The sequence below is a fragment of the Drosophila subpulchrella genome, chromosome X, assembly GCF_014743375.2.
Source record: "Drosophila subpulchrella strain 33 F10 #4 breed RU33 chromosome X, RU_Dsub_v1.1 Primary Assembly, whole genome shotgun sequence".
NCBI lineage: Eukaryota > Metazoa > Arthropoda > Insecta > Diptera > Drosophilidae > Drosophila > Drosophila subpulchrella.
The window spans coordinates 9,060,734-9,087,528 of NC_050613.1; the positions used below are offsets into that span (position 1 = coordinate 9,060,734).

The following is a 26,795-nucleotide window of genomic DNA, read 5'->3' on the forward strand; positions in this document are numbered from 1 at the left end:
GTGGGGATCTATCCCCTATATCACCCCCGTAGATCCGCCCATGGCTCTGATCCCCGAACCCCGATTCCCGATAACCGATCCCCACACCCCCTGAGCAACATGAGCAACATGAGCAACGCATCAACCAGCAGCAATATCAGCAGCAGCAACATCATCATCATCATCACCGGCAACACCTTCGAATAAGAAAAAAAAGAGAAGGCGGGGCAGGCATGTCAAGTGCCTTTTGGGGGCGTGGCGAATGCCATATCTGTCAGCCATTAAAGTCAGAACTTAAGCTATCTGTTAAATCAGCAGCTGCAATAATAGTAAAAAAAAGGTTTAAGTACCGACCCTTTGAAATAAACATAAAAGCAAAATCTATAAATATTAAGTGGGCTGGGAAAACCATTTAAGACTAAATAGTTTACATTAAAGCATTTTAAGCTCGTCAATTTTATATTTATTACCTGAAACGTATGAACAAAAATTAGTTTAATGTATAATTTCCAATGAATAAATAGATTATAATAGATATAAATAGCAAGCAATTGGATATATACCCTAAAAATTATAGTTAAATAAATTGTGTAAGTTTGGTAAGGAAAGGCAATTTAAATCACGGCCTAATGTCAAAACAATTTATGTAAACTTCGACTGAAAAGTAAGAGGCCCAAGTAAAAGGCCCAACTTTTAAGCTTAACCACACCATTCTGAGAAAAAAACAAGGGAAAGCGCTATAGTCAATGGCCACGACTACCAGATACCCTTTACTCAGCTAACAAAAAAGAGCCACATAACTTAAAGCCTAGGTGGCGCTAGTGACATTTCGTAAGCAGGTGATTTTCTGTATAAATATATCCCCATCCTTCTCGCACTCTATTGAGTTTGCTAATTATTAATTATTGTTTGGTTATAACGTTTAAAAATTATCAGATTTGAATTATTTTTGGCATAATGATGGGTATAGATACTAAAAACAAAATCGTATTTAAATTTTTACAAAATATTAAAAAATGTGGGCGCTAGATCTAGTATACCCTTTTAATCTATGAGTAACGGGTGTGAACATTTCCAACGCACTATTAAAGCACTTACGCCCACAGAAGGGATTTCGGAACTTTCTTTTAAAGAACACTTTCCTTTTTTTCTCCCCTTTTTTCGGGTTCACAGATGTCGTTTGGCGCTGTTGTTCCTTTGAATTTCGTATACGAGGGTGTCTTTCTTTATTTGACTTTCTGGCGCTCTTGTTCGGCTACAATTACACTGGTCGGCATATGTATTTTGACAAAATAAAAGTTAAGTATACTCATAACTTGAATATACTTCTTGTAAACTATAGGCATCAATGGAAAGGTAATTTCAATGCCGTTTGAATGATACAATACATTTCTTTACCCATTCAGTACTTATTGAAAAGGACGAATTTGTGTAAATCAACTTTGAAATTTTTAAAAAAAACTTTTTTCCTCGTCTTGAAAACTTAAATTTTTTGATGCAAAAAGTTTCTTCAAACAAAAACAATAGTAACTGCAAAAAGAATTTTTCAAAAATCATTTTTCTTATATTTTTTATGAATTTTTGAAAATGCTTAAAAACAGGCATTTGAGCCATATTTTTGTCTTTTTCATACAAATTTTTTCCGACATTGTCACCTTCAAAAAATCATAAAAAATATAAGCAAAATGATATTTGAAAAATTCTTTTTGCAGTTACTATTATTTTTGTTTGAAGAAACTTTTTGCATCAAAAAATTTAAGTTTTCAAGACGAGGAAAAAAGTTTTTTTTTTAAAATTTCAAAGTTGATTTACACAAATTCGTCCTTTTCAATAAGTACTGAATGGGTAAAGAAATGTATTGTATCATTCAAACGGCATTGAAATTACCTTTCCATTGATGCCTATAGTTTACAAGAAGTATATTCAAGTTATGAGTATACTTAACTTTTATTTTGTCAAAATACTTATGCCGACCACTGTACGTTGTTCGACGAGCTTAAATTTCGTCGCACTTGGCGTAAAATGAAAATGATAATAAATACAATGATCGGAGTGGGGCAGCATTTGTGACATTCGAATTACAAGCTGGTCAGAGTGCAAATAATTCCTGGAATTCTCTGGCATTCCTCAAATATTATTATCACTCTTCGCACTCGACATTTGGCATTCTATACTCGCTGTACCAGTAATTATACGAGTAGCCAACCCCCTGAGAACATTTTTATGCCGCAAATGTTCACCTGAACTTTTCGGCTTGTGTGTTTTAATTTTCCCAATTCTTTTAATTCTCTTTTAATGTTGTATAAGTTTGGAGTAAACAAATAGTTATAGCATGCTAAAATTGTTAACCTTTCATAAAAAGTCTATCATCAAAGACAACATTTACATTAAGATTTCGAATTTCAAGGAAAAATGGGGAGCCAAGTCAAGGGAAAATAGTTTGCTGATTTCTCTTTTCGATTTTAATTACTTGGCTAACCAAAAAAAAGGATTTAATTGATTTGTAAGGAAAGAATAAGTAACTAATATAAATTATAGAGTGCATATATTTCATAATTAAACACCTATATACTTTTACTAGTTCCTGGAAACAACCTAAATTGATTTAAAGTTTAACTAATCCCTGAAATTGGTAGAACACAATTTACGAGCTTAGTGGAATTTGTCCGCAGTATCATTATATGATTATTGCCCCTGTGGCGACCTTACCGCCCCCTTTACCCAACACAGTAGCGCCCCCTCCCCTCCCCCAACCAGCATGTTTTTTTTTCACCCCCCCTCTCCTCTTAAGCGGAAGCCACCAAACAAGCGGGATTCATGAGCACATCATCATTATCATTGAGGCCATTATTATGCGTTATGTGTGCCCCGATTACCATCTCCGTTTGTCGGACGGACGGATGGCTTCCCGCTGGCCATGGGAGTGGGCAAAGGGGGTTTGGGGCTAGGGGTTGGGGGAAAAATACTCTCGGAAAAGTGCTGCTGCGGAAAGTTGGTAAGGATAAGCGGGCTTTACGCAACTTTGCCCTGTGGAGCACGCGCTTACATGGCCCATCACATGATTATGTTCATGAATTGTATAAAATTACGAAACAAATGCGAGAGCGGCAATTGATTATCTAAATTTTGGGGGGGAGGGAAATATCTTATAAGCTGTGGCCCGAAGTTATTCCACACTTCCTACAAATTAAAAGGGAACATATGCTATAAGCATTTACCATTTCTTGAAATTATTTTAGTGCTAGCTTTCTTAAGGCAATAAGTATTAATTATTGAAAAACAGTATGGCATATATATAAAATAGTCCTGAATATTTTATTTATCTATTTATTTATATTCTGGTTTTGAGACAATTGCAGATATAAATATAAATTGAAGCGATAATCTAAATTGGATTCTTGTGGAAAGTAAACAATGCAGTTATGACAGTTTTCGCAGGGAACTTGACAGAGTTTTATCAAAACAATGTCACAGGAAATCAGTTCAACTTTAATAGCTCATGCATTAGATACTGGGGTGGTGTCTCTTTTCTCACTCCCCCAAAGTCTGAAGTTTTTCACACACCGAAAGTTTGTGAAATAGCTTGGAAAATAAGTTTCGTTGAGCGATGATAAGAACTGACAAACAACTTGATACATTGGATAAGCACTTGGCGATAATGTTGGTTGACATCCCACGACTGTTTGGAGAATCGGAGAACTGTAGAGAGATTCGGCGAGAGATGTGGATAGAGATTCGGGGAATGGGAAATGCGACTGGTTGCTAATTAAAAGCGGCGACAAATTGAATCAAAGTTAAGTCAAAGTTGGACCTTGCACGATTTTCTCAATATCTCTCATATATCTCGCTGCAACTTTTCCTCTCTTTTGGTACACATATTTAGGTATAAGTATATGTATTTCAACGTCTCTCTGAAAGCCAGACAAACAGCCGCCAACGATAATCGATAAACACAAAGCCAGCGAAAAATAAAACTTGAAATTTATCACCGAAAGATTCTTGAACTCGTCACTAAGGTCGTCAACTGTCCCCTGATCCCTCCTTGACCCCCCTCCCCCCCCCACTTAAACCGCCGATCGGAACAGGTATCTCGGTGTGTGCTGACTGATTGTTTGACTGATTGATCGCCCGATCATTGATTGATTAACTCCAGCTCTGGCTTTTCTTACACAAAGAGAAATGAATAATTTAAACAATACCAGTGGCCCACTGTCCTCTATTTTGTAAATATTTATTATTAATGGTGTCCTATGACTTGATTGGATAATATTTGTAATAAATATTTAGTATAAAACTGTGTCTGAGTACTATAAATTCATTTATTTTAGGAAACCGATATGTTAATGCTTTAATATAATATATATTTGTATCATTTTAACATTAAGTTTAATGTTTTTAAAGATTAATAATGTAATTTGTTATATCAACAATATTATAATAGGTACCCATAGAATTATTAATACGTAAAGTATAGGGTAGTTGAGTTTATGTCAGTTTAAAAAATATTCGATTTTCTTACACAAGATAAATGAAAAATTTTACCAATTTCAGTGCCCCACTAACCTTTATTTTGTAAATATTATTTACTTATGGTATCTCGTGTCTTTTTATAAATATTTTGTATTAAATATAGTCTGATTAATAGAAATATATATATTTTTGGCAACTGATATATGAATGTTTATGGTATTTTATATAATAAGAATGATGTAAATATCTGTTTTATGTTTGAAATTGATTATGATTAAAATTGAATATAAATATCAAAGTTGAATACCAAACAATTTTAAGGATTGATTAATGTATCAGCATAAAAATTATATATTAGGTACTCAAAGATTTATTATTTCACAAGTTGAAACAAAGATAATTTTTAGGTCCATTTTAAAAAAGATTCGAAATGTTAGACCCCACTTTTTTTTTAAAATTAATGAAATTTAATATTTGAAATTCAGGTGAAAAGTTAAAACCTTAGGATGTTTAAAATTGAATTGGATGACTATTATTTCTCACATCATTTCCGAGCTCATATTTAACCAATTGTTTCTTTCTGTGCATCGTTTCAGGCATGTGGCAGCCATGAGGCGGCTGCGTTCCACTCGTTGCCAGCTGTTATTATGCCCGGCCACTTGTTGCAGGCATTCATGATGCAACTGCTACAGCAGCAGCAGCCAGCGGCACAACGAACTCTATTCAAGTCTTTGGCGGCCCTCAAGCAAATACTGAAAAAACACTCATACGCCATGTGGGCGCGAGGCGATCGGTGGATGTTGCATGATCAGCACCCGACAATAGCCACACTGGCCCATGGCCAAGGCTAAGGCTAGTGCCACAGCCACACAGCACCACCAGCAATATTGAAGCAAGCACCACCACCACCACCAGACACTACAACAACAACAGCAAAAACAACGATAACAACAACAACAAACAACTAAAAAGCCCAGAAAAGTTGAAGAGTTCCGTCGAACTCAACCGAAACAAAACATCAAGAAAATGTCTGAGGTAAGTTTACATTTAAGTTACAGAGAGAAAAAAGTATATTCATTAATATTATTAAATAAAATAAGGGTATATAAACATAGAATGTATATATATTATCACAATTAACTCTTTTACAATAAACATTACAGATACATTTGTAGATAGATAGATAGATACTATCGTCATTGACCTAATTTGAAACATCTTCATAGAGATACAATATATTTATATATATATTTTGGAAGGGCTAACCAAAAACGATCTTGGTTTTTTCTTTATAACTAGTTTCCATCTTTCCTTCCTAAATGGTTTAAAGTTTAAACTTGTTTCTATAGTTACTGCAGTGTGGCTCTAAGTATGATTAAAGAAGCCAAGTGGAGAGCTTCTTTGACGTTGTCTTTCTTGAAGAGACGACGGGGGGTCAGCATTTCCATTTTTATTGAATTAAAATCGATTTTCAGTTTATTTTATCAAAAGACTTAAGAGCATCAAACACATTAAAAGCAAAAAACCGCACACACTTTCGCACACAGAGACAAGAAGCTGTTAGTGAGTAAGGATGCTTTATGTGTGTGTGAGTGTGTGTGTGTTCAGGGAATGGAAGAAGAAGAAAACGAAGGCTTCACATACAAAGTCTTGGAACTATAAAGTTGTATTAAAGTGGGTGATTGACAAGGGGAATAACCTGCTGTAAATGCTAGATAAAAATCAAAGTGATGAAAGTTAAAAACTTTTACCAACTTATCCAAAGCCAATTTAAACATGACATTTGTAAAGTGGGAAAATATTTATACAATCTAAAGATGGGTTTACAAATTGTTACAAGACAAATTTAAGATGCAGAACTCCAGAATTTATTTGTTAAAAATCAAAGAGGACATTTTTCACAATGTCTCAATTTAAAAGTCAATTTAAAAATTATTGAAACTCTATTTCTAAATCAAATAAATAAATAAAATTCCAAAAATGAGAAATATTGCCACCATTTTAAACTTACCATATATACAAGTATATAATTTTTTTTTTCACATCTTTGGCATATTTTATTCTCAATGGGCCGCTGACCTTAAAAGAATATTCTGGCTTCAAGATTATTTTAGAGCTGCGTTCCTTGGGTTTCGCATTACTTTCGCTGCCCTTTCTCCAGCACTTCCTGCTGGCATTTCCCGCATAGGCATTTGAATTTTGGGTCACTGACGTCGTCATCGTCATCGTCGTCGTCGGCGTCTTCGTCGCCACCGCCTCATGTTTATGTACGAGTTGGCCTGGCTATATGGCGGCTATATGGTTATATAGAACATACCCACCTACCCATGGATGGGCAGGGGGGACCTGGAGCATCGTGAGCAACAGGCGGCAATAACGACTGAGTCAAGCAGCTGTCGCCATAAACAAGCACGGACCCACCCACTGCCACTTGCCACGCACACACACACACACACACACAGACATAAATATTGACCTAATTTGCACCTGTTTACAAATTCATTTGAGCCAGGAGCTGAGCCACCCAGACCACCCAAAAAACCCATCAATTCCATCCCACCATTTCGCGCCCTGGCAGGACTTTGTGCTTTTGGCGCATGATTTATGCAGCAAACGGAGCGCGACAACCTCGATGGCGTCTCCATCGCAAGCGCTCCTAAGTAGGCCGACCATGTCCACATCCACATCCATATATCCTCGTTCTCAGCCACATCCACATCCACATCCACGTCCAGGTCGCAAGGAAGCCAAGCCCAGCAAATGGAACCCAACATGCCAGGCTGACTGAAGGTGTTCTTGCACAGAGAGAAAATGTCATTATAAATCGTTTTAAAATAGGGCTTTTGAAAGTGGTTTTTTAACACCTGTTCACAGATAAAAAATCATTTTATTTAAACTATATTTTCATTTCATATTTTAAACGGTCACATTCGTCATATAGTTTTTTTTGTATCAAATGGATCCATAATAATCCCATTGAATAATATGGATTTCTCTCTCACTGTTTTGGCTTCTCGGTCAGATTGCTGGTTGGCATGTTGTTAGGGAGCGAAATTTGCATTTTTAACCCGCTCGTGGCAAAGGGAAAAGTTTTGGCAGCGGGAGCAGCAAATTTGCAAATAGCGAAATTCGATGTTATTCGGCGGTGGCTTACGCGGCGTATGCTTGATCTGCTAAAGCATGACTGGTAAAAGCTTCGAAATAAAAACAAGGAATCTTGGGCTTAACTAAACGAAGGTGAACTTACTTTGCCATATCGCATTAGCATATATATTTTGCTTTCGGAATAGAAAATCATAGAATGCAGCAACCTCCAGATATATAGGATTATCAAAATCAGATAAAATAATTATATCGTTAGACATATGTAAATTAAAAACTTCCAGGCTTTTTAAAATACTTATAATGGTGCCTAAAAGTATGCAGTGAAAATAAGAAGGTTCGGTTTCGGTTTCAATCTATGTTGTTGCATACTTTTAGACACCTTTACAAGTAATATCCGTATCAGCCTAGAATAAATGCCTTTAAAATTATATTTAAAGTTAAAATTCAGACTACACTAATAAAGAGCAACTTAAACCAACTGATAGATGAGACACTCGAAGAGCAGACTTGGCAATCATTTCCAGTGGAACAATTGGTGCTCCATCAGCAGAGTTAATCTGGAGAAGAGTCTGAAATTAAGATACTTAGCTGTGCGAATGCTTAACTTTAAGTGCCGAGTGCACCAGTTGCGGATTAGGAGCACTCGAAACGCGATTCAATCGAGGGCTTAATGAGTGCCTTGGTCATTTGCCTCAGCTTTACTCGACTCGACTCGACTCGAATCGACCGACGATAATGATAATTATGATGGTGGCGATGGCGATGGCGTCTGGCAATTAGGCCGATTTGCCATCAACTTGTCCTCGCCCTGACATTGCCATTGAATTATCCTCATCCACATCCACATCCACATCCTTGTGCTTGTGCCCATTTCTATTTCCACTCTGGTTATTTTCATCGTCATCATCGCTGCTTGTCTTTGACAGCTCGAATCTGTTGTTGTCCGGGCATTGATTTTCTTTGATTGATGCGTTTTTAATGAAGGCGGAGAGCCCAGGTGCCACAAATCATTAACGCGATTTTCTTCACGCCCCCCGCCCCGCCACTTGTATTCTTGATATATTCTGTTCATGCCGCCCAGAAAGACAAACAGCCAGCCCTGATCCGCAATAAACTAAATGAAAAATAAATAGTCAATAACAATGGGTAAGTGGCGGGGCTACGGGATAGAACCGCAAGGCGAAGAAAGTGTCGCAATGTCGTGGCCTGAAATTGACACAGCACTAAAGTTACGGCGAGCAAACAAAAGTGGCCAACAAGCAGCCTCGGCGGGGTCAGGTAGGCAAAAATGGGCGGCGGGACAAAAAAAAAGGTGGAAAATGTGGGGAAACTGGAAGGCAGGACAACAGGAAAAACTGGCGAAATGTCAGCCGCCATCTACACAAACACGGGTGCAGACCCAAGGATATCTGTGTTGATGTGTAGAGCCAAGAGACCTGCGCCTGCAAGTATGCCATCAACAATATTGTAATCACAAGCTAGGCAAAAAAGAAAAAAACAGAGCAACATGTTACCGAGCTAAATGACACGTCTCTCCTTTCCAGCTTGTCATATTTAACATGAACAACAGTGCAGCTGGCAGTCCATTCACAAAAACACGACAAATCAACCAACTAAAAGTGGGAAAAAGATATAACATTCTAGGAGTGGACAAATTTGTATTTTCTAAATTTCTAGTATAAAGGTGCTTACAAGTATGCAATGATACATATATTTACAGGCAGAAAGAAGATGGTTTTTCATAGCATACTTTTAGACGCTCTATTTTATTTAAACAAGTTTATTTTCAAAGTACAATATTTTTAGGTTACAAATCAGGATCAAGTAACTCATCAACTGAACATATCTTGTTGACTATCCTTTTTAAGGTTATAAAAGTTTGAGTAAGGAGCATGATTGCTCCTTGCTTATAATGATTAATGTAATACCTATGCTAATACGATGTTCTTTCTAACGACGTGAATTGAATGGGCCATTTAAGTCGCCTTAGCCGACTCTCGCCCCTAATTTCCAATCGAATCAGTGGGCATAATGCCCCGCCAAAGACCACAGGCCTCACTTGGCTGAGTTTCTTGGGTTCTCGTTGCGAATTCATGACTTTGACGTTGTCATGGAGGCCGCAATCTGGGGTCAAGGCGTAGCCAAGGTCGTACTGAGCAGTGGTGCACCGCAACCCGCTTTCGCCAACCCACATCTCAGCCAGACCTCTAATCTCCAATCGCCAAACCTCCATTGAGCCGCAATCTATCTGCTTGGGCAGCCTGTGAAAAGGCCAGCAGGTCGATACACATCTTAGATAGAGAGTCAGAGTTAATAGCTTATGGATCATTTTCGAATATTTAAAATTGATTTTTTAACTAAACTAATAAAATATTGATGTTTTACATCATACTCTTTTTGTTTTATGGTAAGTGTTAAGTAAATATTATAGAATTCATTAACAATGCTGTCTAATAGTATGCAACAATTAGTTTTAATTCTTTCCGATGAGATTCGGTTTTTCACTGCATACTTTTAGACACCATTAGAAGTGCTTTAACAGTCTAGTAGTTTACTACGCAAATTCTTGTTTTTTTTTTTTTTAACGCAAAAACTTTTCCAGGAATACTTGGTGTCCAGAAATTTGTTTCCACTTAAAGTGGCTTACAGGCGACACCTAGCCAAAGGACCAACCCACAGCTGTTTCCACCGGCTCCGAGCACTTTCACCATCCGTCGTCCTTCGTCCTTCGTCCCTCGTCCCCCAATCCTTGCATTCCATCTGATCTTTCCGCATTATTATGAGGAAGCTCCCGACGCCTTTGCACTCGCAGCAGCTGTCGAAATTAACATAAAACATTTATGGCAATGTCGTCGAGTCGCGGGCAGAACTAAGCCGTTTGTATCCCGATTTGCATGCATTTGCATATGAGGAGGATAAAAGGGCAGGATGCGGATGCGGATGTGGATGTGGATGCCCATGGAATGGGTTGTCAAGTGGTGTCCTGGTCGCTTAAGTTGTCGCGTTGAGGCGCGTTTATCTGTGCGTATGCAGAAAGTTTTCCAATTAAAAGTTTCGCCCAGGTCCAATTCTGTCGCCGTTTGCCGCCTTCCGCCTCCCGTCCTTTGGATTCCTCCCGATGTCCTTCGTCCTTTGCCCTATTGCGACAATTAAGCCCCATAATGAGCTATAAACTTCCAGCGACAAGTGCAAGAGTCACGGAGTGGGGGAACACGTGAAAATCCCTGTTTAAATAAGCACATATGTATGGCAAATAATTACGCATACGCCAGGTGTGACAGCAGAGGTGCTCGCTTCTTTCGTGACTTCTTAAACACTTAACACTTAGGCCAGAAAACTTTTCACATATTTTTAAGGCTTTTAAGAATTATTTTTAATTTGAAGAAGAAGTGGTTTCTAGTAGACAATGCCTAAAAAGAGACTTCATAATATTACTCTTGTGGAAGAAAATATATACGAATATAGGGAGCGACAGAAATCACTCTAAATTATTTTAGATTAACTTATTATTTTAGTAGACAATGCCTAATAGGCGTCTTTAAAATATTAATCTTGGTATATATTTTAGATATATGTATATATGTATATATCAGGGGAACGACAGAAATCACTTGATCTTTATTTCACCTTTAAGTGTGCCCAAAAGTATGCAGTAAAAATCCAGAAGAATGGACTTCAAAATGAATCCATCAAACTTAAAGGCTTAAAACTTAACGTTGCATACTTTTAGACACATTTATAAATGATTAAAGGACCCTTGTAAAACAAAAATCATTCAGCAGCTCTTTATTCGAAATGTTGTACTTAATACATTTTAAATAACGTATGTCTTTCAACCTGATTGGGCAACACTGGTTGACATAATTTTGGTACCTTTCTGTGCTACTTTTGTTGTCAAATGAAGCGTGACAGATGCCAGGAATTGTAAAGCAAACAATTGTCGAAAAATTATTGCTGCCTCATTTGGCTTGGTGGCCCAATTTGGCTTTGACACCTTTGACAGATTGCTTTGCATTCTGTCGCTGCCCCCCCACCTTTTGCCTTTCACCATTTACCTTTCCGCTTTCACCTTTGACATTTTGTCTTGGCCCGCAGAGGGATTTTGCCAAAAGAATTTCATAATAAGCAGTGCGATAAAAATAAACTCGACTTTGAGCTGATAAGACCGTGGGGGGTGGTGCCATTACGTCAGCCGCCTTTTGCAACTCGTCATAAAGCGGGGGTGGCTGGAAAAGTGGGCGAAAAATCGCCTGCAGCAGCATCATCAACTGGTGGGGATTTGTCGAATGTCATTCGCAATTTGCGACCAGCGATTGGAATGTCAAGTGGGTGTGCATCCTACAAATCCCCAATCCGCCTACATGTAAGTCTTATAAAATGATGTTTTTCTGGTTCTGTCAGTTGTCCTTTTGTGACATGTTGATATTTATCAATCGAAGATATTCGGTAAAAGAGTTATGATTTTCCCCCAAATAAATCATGTTAAATGTTAGTTCCCTATAAATTATTGTTCATTTTGGAGTAATCATTTATTTAATCATTTTACTTAAATTAAAAAAGAACTTATAATAAAGAAAAGCAATGAAAATAATCGAACTATTCTATACAAAAACTCATAAATAACTAAAGCATATAGCGTATATTTTCATTTGTTTTGCTCCATACGTAAGGATCTCCCCAAGAAATCGCTGCAGACCCTGTCATAACCATCAGTATACCAGTTATGTGGTGCTTCCCTGGGAACCTGAATCCCCCCGAAAATTCAATTTAGAATGTGTTGCGTTCCCCCGCCCACTTGACTTGCCTCGGGGACATAAACCCCAATCTGGATATCCCATTCGAGGGCTTTCTGCGATTTGCCAGCGGATAAAAAGCTGCTCGTGGCATCCGTGGCCCGGCCTTATCATAAATTTCAAGCACGCAGCAAATAAATCCAATTAAATTAGCAACAATCTCAAGTGGCCGACGGATCATGATGGCTCCAGCTCCTCGTGTTTTCTGCTGCTTCTGCTCCTTTGACTGCTCCTTTGACTGCTCCTTCGACTGCTCCTTCAACTGCTCCTGCTCCTGCCTGGCATATCCTTGTAGCGCTCCTATTTCGCTGGCCGGAAAGCATTATTTTCAATTTGCCTTTTGCGGTTGACCAGCATTTCCGCCCACCAGCAAACATCTATCTGTTCAAACCCATCTCATCTTGCTGGCAATCCGATGGGCATCGGATTTTTATGGGGATTCCTTGGGTTGTATCTTTGTACTGCCACCGATTGGAGTACAGTTAAGCTTCGACAGAGCCGACAGAGGTACATTTTTAGTATTTACTTATATGCTTCGATTTCTGTCTTTCAATATTTTTTAAATTATATTTATTTTATTTCAGTTCGAATATTATGTTATAATGTGTTGTATCTATGTTTTGCCCCCGCTTGAAGTACAGTCAAGCTTCGATATGCAGCATTGGTACATTTTTAATCTTTTTTTGTCTTGCTGAAATTTTGTTCTAATTATTTTTGTTAACAAAAATTATGTTAAAGTTTTTAGTATTTTACATACTTTAAGTTTTTTAATAATAGTTGTAACCCCTGATCAAATTTTTGTATTATCCTTAAAAAGAAATTTGAATTTTGTACATCTTATGAAGTCCAAAAAACCACAATTGAATTTTTTCGCTTATATTGATAACTAATCTTTAATAATGAATTAATAATTTGGTTAATTTGTTCCTTATTTAAGGAAAAACCAATATTTAATTTTGCTTGTGGTATGGAATCCCCACTGTGGTTGGTCTTGCACATACAAATATGGTACTGTGTAGTCTATTTGTATGGCTCCCCTTTGACTTCTTTATGCCGCCTCGGATTCTGATTGTTGTTTGTTATTGAATGGAAAATTAGTTTGTTTGTCCGCCGTCTGTATTTGTATAAAATGTATTTGCTACTTGATATATGTATCATCAGGATACGGATACACTCGCCTAATGTGATTGCCCGTCGTAATTTTACGACCTTAAGTGAAAGTCATTCGATTTTGACTGGACTCCAATTGAAATTAGCAACATCTGCTGCTGGACCTAATGTATTCTGTGCCAGCTGTGCTCCGAATCGAAGGATATTAGGGTCCGAAAAAAGGTTTAGCCCCCCATCTGCTAGCTGAAAATTATGGGGGTAAAATCTATGGGAACTATCAGGGTAATGGAAGCTGAAAAAGCGAATATTAAACATATATTTCACACCAAATGGCAAACACAGTTGGTTTGCTGATTTAAGGGAGCATAAAAAGACTTTTTAAAGCTGTTTGACTTTGACAGACTGTCATATTGCTTGTCCAGTAATAAAAACAGTTCAGCTTGTCGTAACAATAGAAAGCATAAGGAAAACTAGTAAACAGCACTTTCCGTTCTGTCGAATCAAATACTGAAAGAAACTTTGTGGTGGAAACAAGAGTGCTTAGAATCTGCACTCAAGGAATCGCACTCTGCCAGATAAGAGTAGAATCACTTTACATATACGATAAATTTGTATGCACTTTGTCAATATGAACGATATATTGTTTACCCTTTCAAATGGTAAGCAATTGATAAATATAGTGTTATCAAGATAATTTCCTTTGCATATGCAATCGATTAACAATATTGATTAAGTTGCTTTTCCCTGTAAGATAAGTTTTATTTTATGAATGGCAGCTGACTGATAAATTTATTTATCTTTTAACGATATCGAATAATTTGTTAATGATATTGTATCTTATCTTACTGTGAGGTAATTTCTGCTTATTAAGATGCAATATTGATGTAGTTCTTGTTCGATTTTAGATACATTTTTATTGAGATGATTAAAATGAAGATTATACTTGCTTAACTTTAAAAAGCTGTATAATATGATTATTTTCACACATATTTACTTAAACATGTAAAGTAAACTAACTAGTTCTTGTTATACCTAGATCTACAAAAATAGTTTAATAATTTCTACCGATAGATTGGCATTGCTGATAATATTTGTTCTCCCTGTAAGGCGGGGGTACATCCGCATTCCGGAACGGGAAGCTATTCCATCTCAACACTTTAGCGGACCGTCGTCTGGCTGTGGATTTCTGGGATGCCAGAATCCGACCTTTGGGCAATCAATTAAGTTCTGCGGCACGCAATATTCTCGAGTGTTGACTGTTTGCCTGTTTGCTGACCAACTGACCAGTCGACATCCAAACGAGCTGCCTCATTAGAGCTGGAGATGGAGAGCTCCTGCATTCCGAATCACCGGGATGAGAATGGGAATGGGTAAGGGAAAGGGCCTGGGAGTGGGCTTGGAAATCGCATTGGAGGTGTGGGTTGAATCTTGGGTGCTCGTGCCCACGTTGCGACTACGTGACAAACTGAGCATGTCAACGAGTCCACTGAATTTTTTGAGCCACTGCCACTGGGCCAGCGATTTAATAGAATTTAAGCAGCATTTAGGCGATGCGATGAAGAATGAGTTGTTGGGGGCAAAAGGTGATGGGTGGGGGCCAGAGACCTTTGCCACATAAATCTGTCAGGCCGAGAGCAATTCTCATAAAATAATAATGGCAACAGCGAAAACGAGAACAAGTTCACACAGCAAAAAATGTGAGTGCCTTACCTTTAAAGTAATTCAAAATCACTTGTAAAGGAGCCTAAAAGTATGCTACAAAAAATTTGGCTTTCCCTTTTTTATGCATACTTTTAGTCACCTTTATACATTTTTGTGATTTTTATGACTTAACTTTAATAATAAAGTCCATAATCTTTAGAATATTTGCTTCTTGATATAAATACTAAATATTTCAGTAGTCACCTTTATACATTTGTGTGATTTTAATGATTTAACTTTAATAATAAAGTCCATTATCTTTAGAATATTTGCTTCTTTATATAAATACCAAATATTTCATTACTTTCGAAACAAATTGAATACATTTTATCTAAAATTCCTATTTAAAAATATTAGTGTTATAAGTTATGGATGTAACTTCTTTACCAACAATTTTTAACCCAATTATGATAATAATATCTTTGCTTTTGTAATATATTTATTTTCGGTACATTTTTATTAACTCTTCTTAAGTATGTTAGATTTTTCTCTCAGTGCGGCAAAGGCGGGCAGGTAAATGTTGCAGCGATAAAAACGCGATAAAGTCATTCAAAGTGTTTAACCGGCGGCGGGGATATGGGAAGATCATCTCGAGAGGTGGGTGGCTGGGTGAAGGGGCGGTACGAATCGGGGCACACAAAGTAAAAATTTTCCACATTTGCTGGTCCGAAAACGAGAAACAAAAAAACCGCCTTTTACATTTTTTTTTGGCTGTCTCTGTTTTATTTTGTTTGCTCTACAGTGTCATAAATTTGTTTATGTTTGCCTAAGACTGAAGGGGAAAGGAGAGTGAGCAGGGGGAGGAATATAGGTGAGAAGCAGGGGGCAAGGTCACAGTCACAGTCAGAGTCACAATTTTATTGCACCTTGTCAAATGGAGCTGAAAATTGAAAAATGGGCAATCACATTCAGTGAATGCACTTCGAAATGAGTGCATGTTACAGGTGGTGGTGGCTGGGATAACGAAAGGGGTTGGGGGCTTGAGTCCCCCCTGGCAAGTGAACAATGAACTCTGACAGGTGGCGACAAGTGTTGGCGCAGCATTATCTTATTATCTCATCAGGCGGACAGGTGATTCCAGGTAATTCAGTAGTTCAGCCATGCAACTGTCTCGATTTCGGACATAATCCCAGCTGCACAAATAAAACAGATGTAAATTGGTTCGTATACTTATTTATTCAACTTATTTCACACTCCAGTGAATCAGCAGTAAATGGGTTGCACTGGCAATGCAGCCAGGAAATCATATTCGCAAAATATAAACTTTTTCTGACTGCATCCAGTGTATGCATACATTTTTTATGTAATTTTGGCCTTTAAAGGTTCTTTTAGTATTTTCTAGCAAAAATATATTTATTGGTTGAATTTACTTATCTTATTACACATCTAACTTTGTCTTTGAATCTGTAAAACCAATTAATAGTTTTTCAAGGAGACCAGCATAAGTATATGACTCATAGAGATGTCTGCTTGGATTAAACAAGTAACCCCCTTATTTCTCTTTCCTATTTTCTCTTTTCTTTTCCTCTTCAGTTGGCCAGCGACAATTGCTGCAATCCCAAGCAATTCAAATATTTGGCAAGCTCTGACGCGCTGAGTACTTTCATTATCAGACATCGTCTTGCCCGCATACAAAGACAGATAAATTTTACTGAATTTCTGTGGGTGCTTTAAAGCACTGGGAAACCAAATTTCAGAAGGAAAAATATACTGCAGGTTCAAAACTGTAAATTGAATTTCTTTTCTGGGATTCAATGCAAGCTGCACTATAACTGGTTCTGAATTTTAGCGTCGCCAGACCGTTAGACTTTGAAAAGCTGATAGGGATCTTTAAAAAGGAGTGCTAGTGCTCGTAATGAATTTAAACAAGAAGGAACGCTATAGTCGAGCGCCTCGATATCTGATTTCCGCTTCCCAGCTAAAGGGAGCAAAAGGGAGATGGAGATGTACGATTAGCAACGCGAGATTGTAAAGCGCCACCTACCTGCGATCTTAATATATGGTTATGTGGGTGACAGAGAGATTTTATGGGCATTAGAGTGGGCGTGGCAAATTTTTTTTTAGGTCAATCGATAGGTATTGACGAGAACAATACATTTCAGTTAAAAATTTTGTTCTAGCATGAAAACGGTATGAGCCACAGTTTTGGGCGTTTTGTGGGCGTCAGAGGGGGCGTGGCATGTCCGCTTAACAAACTTGCGCTGCTTACGAAGATAAGGAACCTAAATCTGAAATCTCAACCTTGTAGCTCTTATAGTTACCGATACTCGACTCGGCTAGTGATGCTGATCAACAATATATACACTTTATGGGGTCGGAGATGCTTCCTTCTAGCTGTTATATACTTTCTGAAGAATCTATTATACCCTTTTACTCTACAAGTAAAGGGTATAATACAAGAGTTTAACTGGATTAATAAAAATATAAAGGATCTTCAAATTGAAATTTAAAATTTTGAAAAATGTTTAAGTTTTTAAAGATTTTCTGCCGTAACAATTTATTTTCTTGTTAACCGAGTGCTTTAATGTACGTCTAATCATTAATTGCTTTTCACAAAGACATTTTTCTTTCCCATTTTAAGATCCTTAACTAGCATCTCTTATTTTTTTCTGTGTAGCTGTTTGAGAGTGTGTTTATTATTTTTGTGTCTGAATCTGTCACAGCAGCCAGCTTGAAGTGAAGATCTTATCGCTTATCTGGCCACCGCCAACAATTCTCGTTTGTTCGTCAATTTGTTTGTCTCCTCGCCGGCCCTTTCTCTGCTTTTGAGCCCCCTCTCCACTGTTTTGGCCTTCTTTTTTTTCAGCTTGCCTTGTCATACATTTTTTATTTTTGGCCATTGCGCTGATAAGACTGCCAACACTGTCACCACTTTTGTCAGACGCCTTGAGTAGACTTCATCAGGTGGACAAACGGAGTGATGCCGGGATCAAACACACACATGTGGGGCCAGATATAAGGCCAGCCGTGGATTATTCCACAGCGAAGCAGAAAAATCCGGATGGCAGCAGTTCATTTTCATCGTCATCCTCACATAAAAGTTTCATCCTATTGACGCACAACGTGGCGTATGCTTGATATTGCACAACAAGAGGCTGAAAATTCCAGATAGCATTTTAACTTAAATCTTATTCACAGAGAACTTGGTAATCCTTTTCGTTTTAGGTCATAATCCTTTTCTGCGTATCTCTAAGAATTCCAAGAGTCCCTCTTAACTTACCAACAATGGATTTCAAATGAAATTTTTCACCCTATGGTGCATCCTATTAATAATGAGCCACCTTGATTTTCATCTTTCTACCCGGATTAAGTTGCATTAGCTATTAGCTCGTAACGTCCCAACAAGGGATGGCGAAACAATGCAGACAACACTTCATCTGCCACCTTCGGTTTCCACTTCATCATTAGCAGACTGACGCACAACATGGCGTATGCGCAATATTGGTCCATAAACCAACAATGGGAACTTAGGAGAACAATCAAAATGGCATTTAATCCGGTACATCATCGCGTTCATTTTCGGTGCTCAGTTTCATGTTCGTCCTGATGTTCTAGGTAGCCAGGGGCTATGACAGTCAGGTAACGCGAATATTCCCATTGAGTTTGCCAACAATGCGTGCAGTTTTTGCTAAATTGGCAATGAAATATCCGACTAAGGTTGAAAGTGGTTTTAGTTTCTGAATTAAACAAGCAAATGAATACAATGCCGATTGAATTAAAATCAAACATGGTGGAAAACAGGGTATTCTAGGGTATTCCTAAGGATTAGAATTTATTTATTAACTTTAGTTTACACACCAACAATAAATATGAAATTATTTGTAAGGTGCTTTTTTTTGAATAGGTTGATTTATCATTTGAAACGTTTCTGAGTGACCCCCTTTATAATCTTAGATTGGCACCACAATTAAACCTTGCATCACCTACCATTGAGTCCCTTAGATTGCCTGTCAGTTGCTACGGGCTCCACATGAATGCATTTGCGTGTTTCTGTCGAGGGCTTTTCCCATGTCCCATGTCCCATTTCCCATTTTCCGTTTCCCATTTCCCATTTCCCAGCAGCAGCTCGTTATCTTCCCCCATGCCCCCGAAACTCTTGGCCCTAAACAGCAAATGTCGTGCAATGTTCTGTTTTAATCAAAGGGAAATTCGAGCGCATCACACAAATAACAAATGCAAACACATGCATAAGTACGTATTTATTTGCATACCTATATGGCATTAAAGGAGCTCCCAGAGTTCCCTTGGGAGTTGTGCTTTGTTTTTTTGTGGCCAGAAAAAGTGTCGCTAATTGAAAGCTGCTCTCGTAACGCCATTTTGCACTTAAAATAATGGCCTGCAAAGGTGCCAAAAAAACGCAGTTTTTGTTGCTGACTCCGAAAGGAAAATACCCTGTAGAGAAATTAGTTCTAAAATTTCAAATTTAGGCTGCATTTATTAGACGTATATTTATTAGAGCCTACCTTTGGGCACTTAATCTAAGATTTTGTATGAGGCTATTGCATTCTTTTGCTGATAACTTTTGTTTAAAAATACCTAAAATTATTTTAAAATAAGTATTTAAAATTTAAATGGTTGAACTTAACAATGCTTATGAAGATTTTTCTAAGGTGGAATCCTTTTGTTTCTTATTGAAGTTCAAAAATGGTTGAAATCAGTAATTTTTCACTTTTGAGGTCCCTTTTTCATAGAATTCTTTTATAGGGGGCAGCATTTTCGTGGCCACACACGCATTTTGCACATCCAAATTAATAGAAAATCGATCATTTAATTTTCCGGCGCTAAGCCTAGTTTTCATGTCAATCAAAAAGCATACAAACCTAAAATTACTATACTAAAATGACAGGCGGGTAATTTCATAAACCAAATTTTGTGTAGAAATTTATGTTTCGTGTCCTTTTTGATTGAAGCGACCACAAATTTTAAATGAAATATCTGCAAATGAATGCTAACTAATTACACCTATCATAAGTTTGAAAATTGGAAATCCTTGTTGTTAATTTTTTTGGCATTGGTATCTGATTTCGTTGTAATATTGAAATTTGTAAAATATGCTCCCCATTCAGAAGGGTATTTCAAGTGGTTGTAAACCATATATGAGCAGTCAGAAAATATTTCGCTGATGAGTGAGTGCCGCAACAAACTTGTCACTTGCAATGAGGGGCGACATGATGCTAGTGGGCGTGGCAGTTGCAAAGTGCATTAAATATAAAATCAAAATGGACGTTAAGCTACAGAACAAAAAAAAAAAAAGAATATGCCAACAATTCGGTGACAAAATAGGCGATGAGGGACGGGGCGGGTATAAATTGAAGCAAGGAAGCTCGGGAAAATCGCATAGGAAAATCGGTTGATTTTTCAGGGAAAACTGCAGCGGAAAAGAGCCACGACTTTGTGTGCAGCGTAGCGTGAAACGGCGGAAGTGCTGTTGACTTTAGACGGAAACGCCATAATCTCATGCTCATGCCAACCCCATCAACGGAGTGCATGTGTCCTCCCCTTTTTCCAATACATAAATACATCTATATGAACCGATATCTTTCTTATATACCATCTTCACCTTCAAGTAACGCTTCATTGGAACCAATTACGATTTGAACACTTTCCGTTGCACACTTTCCGGGCACAAAAGAAATGAACGACCTACGAGGTTTTATTTCCCGCGACATCATTCAATTTAAATACCAAAGCCCTTTCTAAAAGGAAATCAATAAGAGCTACCTTTATGGAACAAATTTAAATAACACAAAAACAAGAAAGGAAGTTATCTTCTGCAAGCCGAAGTTTGTATACCCTTGCAGTTATAATTATTAAAGTTAATTATTAAGTTAATAATAATAAAAATAAAATATACAAAAAATGATATTCCCAATAGTATAAGATAATATGTCAAAAAACACCGAAGCTATAATTTGTTTCATATTATTTTCCCACCAATTTTCCGATCGTTCCTATGGCAGCTATATGATATAGTCGTCCGATTTTGATAAAATTAAATTCGAAATTCAGAACTAAAGAAATAAAAATGTTATTTCCAAGCGTTGGAGGTTATATGTTAAAAACACCAAAGATATAATTTTTTAAAATTGTTTTTTTCGATTATTCCTATGGGAGCTATTAGATATAGTTGTCCGATCTGGTTCCAGCAAAAGAAATAAGACTTTTGGGAAAGTTTCAGCCCGATAGCTTTAAAACTGAGAAACTAGTTTGCTTAGAAACGGACGGACAGACGGACATGGCTAGATCGACTCGTCTAGTGATGCTAATCAAGAATATATATACTTTATGGGGTTGGAAACGTCTCCTTCACTGCGTTGCAAACTTCTGACTGAAATCAGAATATCCTCTGCAAGGGTATAAAAATGGATATCATGCGTTCAAATTAGATAAGATTTAACAAAGGAAAGACTATTGCTTTGAATATATACATATATATTGTATCACATAATATATCATATATTGTATGTATATATTTAAAGGAATACGTTTTCATTTGTTATACCAAGATTTTACAATCTAGCTGCAGAAATTGAAATATTTTTGATAAATCAAAAGTGGTACTCGTACGTATCTACTAAAAACATGTGATTATCCCAGGAAATTCAACTAAGTCCTAGTACCTCTGATCCTATCTCAAATGGTTTTATCTTCCATATTTGCAGCACTTAGTTACTCGTAATGCCCCGAGTACCTTATGCGTGGGGAACGAAAAAAGTTATTGCAATTTATACGTATGTGGAGGGGACTTTGGCAATTCCGATTGAAAGCTCCCTTGAGTACGCGATTTGTGATGGCTATAAGTCCCGTCCTTCAATGAAGGAGGCTCGACATTGGCAGTGATGGTGATTGGAACAACAAGGATTGCGAATGCGATGGCAGGCACTGTCTGACTCCGGAATGCCCCAACTCCGATCTGACTTCCTTGGCGCTGCTCATTATCCTTGGCAATGTCTTTTTAAATTGATTTTTATTTCCCCCCTCAGCTTATTGCAAACACACAAGGGCACAAGTAATTCTCGGTGCCTGTATCTCAGCCTCAATGTGTGTGCGATAATTTCCCTGTTTTTATTTTATTTTCTTTCAGCCTCGGGCTTTCAAGGGACAAGTTCCAAGTTGTAGAGCCTAATAACTCTGGCTTACATTTGCTAAAGGTCATAAGGTCTTATGATTAGGTTTTCCTTTCCTGCATTTCGAGATAAGAAACTTAAAATGTTGCTAAATTTCCAATCCATTGGCATTCAAACCTGAAAATGTTCAATTTTTGCCGTTTTTCTCAAAAAAACCTGATGTAAACCCTTATGAAAAATAAAAAAATTGATCTAAAAATACATTTTCTTTAAAGTGATGGGGATCGTTAGCACAGCTAGTCAATCTTTAAGCTATATGCCTTTATTTGACTAAACTAGGATTGAAAAACCGCTAAAAAGAGAGTATTTTTGACTAAATTCTGAACTTAATGCCTTTTGTATTGAACACCTAATGACTTGAAAGCCATAGTAGTGTTTAAAGCAATAACCAATTGGTTATTATTATTTTCCCAGACATTGAGAAAAGTATCGTTGCATAGAAGAACCACTTGGAGCTTTACACATTTTACGTTTTCCCACTGTTTATTGACTTGGAGGCGAAAGACGAAAGGCCAAAGGTGAAGGGGGTAATGGGTAACCAACACCACCCCCCCCTTTTTTGGGTGGCGCCTCTGATGTTGTGGAGGCCCTTTCATTTGGCATTCAGGGGGTTCCCCCGCGCAATTGTTGTCAACGGATTTTGGGCTTAAATGCGAGTGCCTCCTTATATCACATGTATATTCCATATGCCATATGTGTGTTTTGTTCGGGCCATGTATGTATATGGCTTGATTATATTTCATTTTATGCATTATACATGCCATTCGCATTCGCATTCGCATGTCTCCTCTCATCTTTTTCGTACATCTTTCGTTGTGTCCTTGTTTAGGCCGCTTTGTTATAATCGCATTTTCAGTTATTGTTACCCACCCCCCCGACCACCCACCACCCCATCCTTGGAATGTCCTTTGTGCATTTCGAATGCGGGCAAACGGAAAATCTTGCGAGGTCCAGGTTTTCGGACTCAAAACCTACTCATGCATATTTCAGTTGGCCATCCAACCGACCACGCACCGCCTCCACTTTCATTCCATGTGTATAAACAATGCACTGGAAAAAAATGTTGATCCTTAACTGTGATATTTTTAGGGATCTTAATGTATTTTTCCTTCAATTGTTTTGGTTTTATGGCGACCAATTTTTATGCGAGGCGAAATACCACTTTTTGGAAACAAATATTATTAATCTTTGGCAATACTCAAAAGGTATTTTGTTTTATTGTCATCAAGCCAAAAGATAGACTTTAATTTTAACAATCATTTTATTTGTGTGTCTATTGGCAGCTTGGATGATATGAATCATATTTTTTACAAGATTTTGTACATCATTCAACTCATCCTGTAAAAATGTTTTAAAATGAAAATTGATTTTACCACTGGAGATTAATATAATAATATTATACAAGCATACATTTCACAGGTTGGGATTAGATTAGCATGGCATTAGCAACCATAACCAATATTTACTTAATATATTTGAAATCCGGTCTTGACAACATAATCCATAGTTTGTTATACTAATTAAAACATCGAATTTTATGGGTTTATAACTAACAAACTTAACATTTCGGTGTGTTGCTATTATTTAAAAAAATCAAGAACCTTAGATCTTAGTTTAATTAATAATAATAATAATCAAAAATATGTGAAAATTTCCTTTTGTAAAGCATCTCTTATAAAATCGAGTTCAGCCATTATTGTTTGAAGACTTCTCGACCCTTTATATTTCCATACCTTTTCAAAGTTGTGGGTGCTGTTTTATTGCTGTACCAGCTCATAAAAACTCATAATAGTACTTCAGTTGGCAACTCTGCTTTTCACAAAATGCTTGTAGCAAAAAGAGTATTTCAAGTATTTCAATTATTTCCAAGTACATATTTAAAATGGTATGATTTAAATAAGACCATCGGTGATGAAATCAAGAAGTGGTATTATTGCGTTAGGATGCTATATGATAACTTTTGCAATATCGGGACTAATTGCAAGGCAAAGTACCCCTTTGAATGGGCATTTCCTTCGGTGTGATAAAGTGAACGACCAAAATCAAATGGTTTTGGCACAAAGGAGAAGCCGCTATTCCCTTGGTCTCCCAAGTGAAAGTTTAATGCATTTGGTGTGATTGCATTTTGGCGACGCTATTATACCAAATATTCATTCGGGGGGATATATAAGTATATACACGTTGTATACCCTTAATACTTGACCGTTTTTGGTTTCCAGCTTCATGTGTATTCATTAAAAATGTAAGGGCTTATTTACACTTTGGGGTTCGTTCGTTTTTTTTTTGGTATGCAGCGTGGAAAACGTGGGCAAGGACAACAAGTGCAGTCACTTCAGCCACATGGAAAACCGCACCGCGGACAAGGACCCCTCCACACGCCACGCCCCACTTGGCCAACGCCCTGTTTTGACAGTTAATCATATTTTGGATGCCCGTACTCCCGAATCAGGGAACATGGGGCATGAAACATGGCCATGACACCATCACCCATACCCATTGTCCACTTCCAACTCCCCACTTCCCACTGGGCTTGGGCAATTGCATTACTTTGTTGGCCACTCGTTGCTGGCTCTCCAGTTTTTTTTTGTGTCCTCCAGTGGGGGGCACCAAGGGGTTAAGGGGCCAACGGGTGAGGGCTAGAGGAATAACTACAAAGAGCCCTTGAAGCCACTAACCACTGGACGAAAGGTCCTTCTGTAAAGTAACCGCAATCCAATCGATCCGTCCAAATTGACTATCATCGTTTATTCAATTTGAATATTCCTGCCTTTGCAGTTAATTGTAGCTTAAATGCAATGGACAATGGAAGTCCTTAAAGCTTTCCCGCTGATTTAATTTGATTTTACAGACTGTTGGTTACTTATCAAAAAAATAGAATTTTTGAATATATTTTTTATACAACTTAAAAAATTATATATTTCAAGTTTATAATATTCGATACGTCAGTTCGAACATATAAGTCTTTTTCGATTTTAGAGTATTTTTTTAAAGGGAGTTATAACGAAATGTTAAATATGATATACAAATGCTATGTTATTTATGGTTAAAAATAAAATCGTTTGAGTATATATCCAATAATTCTGCGAATACCAAATTGTTATTCATATTATTGAATTCCACTTAAGCTGTAATACCTTAATTGGAATAAATTGTAATGCAGATTTATTTGATCTTGTACATTTTATATCAGTTTTTCTATTTAAGTAATGTTATATACTTGTATGGAATAAGAACCAAAATAGTATTTTCTGTTATGATTATTTATTTCATATCGTGTTTCTTTTGCAATATTTGTTAGATCTTAAATCTTATTAATTAGAAAGGGTAGTTATAAAATCAGACACACCAAAACTCAAACAAAACTGTTATTTCTTACCAACTTCTAACTTTCGTTGTCTCATAATTAATAACGTAATGGAAAAGCCCTGTCTGTGGCATATTTTATTTGCCATTCATCAACACCTTTCTGCGAGTTTAGAATCGGGCATTTTATCCACCTGCAAAACAGATCGATTTATCGATGGTAACTTCCTAGGCGGATCGGCGCTCTTCGCCCACGAAACTCCGCCCCTGTAGCCCCCCTTTTGAGACCCCTGTAAATTTATCAGTTTGCTGATAACTCGCAGCCATGTTGCTGCTACTTGGCTTTTGCCTTTTGGGTCTGCCTTTGGCTTTTCTGCTAATTAATATTCAAAAACTTCTTAACAATTTGCCGCTTTTGTAGTCGTTCGCTGGGAATTGATGCGGCTGCCAAGAAAGTTTAATTAAACAAATATTTGGAACTTGATTTGCAGCCAACAGAGTCGTGTATCTACGTATGTATTTATATGAAGTAGTAGTTGGCTAAGGCAGAATTCCAATTTCCTGTCCCCGATTGTTGAATGCATTATGCAAGCCACTGGCTCAGTTCACAAAGGTTGTCACTGCTGGGTCCCAAATCGAATGTAAATAGAAAGCCAATCAAAGGAATACAGCAATTTAATTGCCAGATTAAATACAGGACAACATGTATTCATGAGCTGCAGGGATGTGTAAGTCCCTCTGAAAGTCCTCGAATGACTGGGTGCACGGCCACAGATAATATTCTTAAGTTATCAGCTTTTGTCAGCGTTTCGGCATTTTATCATATCTTTGTCTCCCTTATCTGTCACATATCTGCAATATCATGAGTTGTCATAAACATCTTGAAAGGTTTCACAGAATGAGCACACAAATATTTGAGTTTTTCTCTTAAAGCCGTCACACTACTTATTTATAAAAATGAATAATTTAAATAATAAACAGGACTTGTACTGCAACGATTTTAATCTAATTATATCAATTTATTAAATGTGCTAATTTATAAGTATATATTGCGAATTAAATAAACTTCACATTGAACTCAAGATCACAAATTCGTATAAGCAAATCTTGTATTGCTTTGTACACAAACTTAACTGATTTAAAGCAGACACGATAATATGTCTTAGAGACCTTCGAGATTCCATGGCAGTCTAGTATTTTTAATGAA

The 26,795-nt window shown here is 37.2% G+C and overlaps 1 protein-coding gene across 1 annotated transcript in view; it reads left to right on the forward strand.

Annotated features, from left to right (window-relative positions):
- Positions 1–26,795, forward strand: part of LOC119556613 (adenylate cyclase type 9) — a 55,725-nt gene that overhangs the window by 14,056 nt on the left and 14,874 nt on the right. The window contains exon 2 of the mRNA XM_037868928.1: positions 5,046–5,484. Within this exon, the coding sequence (XP_037724856.1) occupies positions 5,476–5,484 (9 nt within the window). The 5' untranslated portion in view covers positions 5,046–5,475. The remainder of the gene's footprint in view (positions 1–5,045; positions 5,485–26,795) is intronic.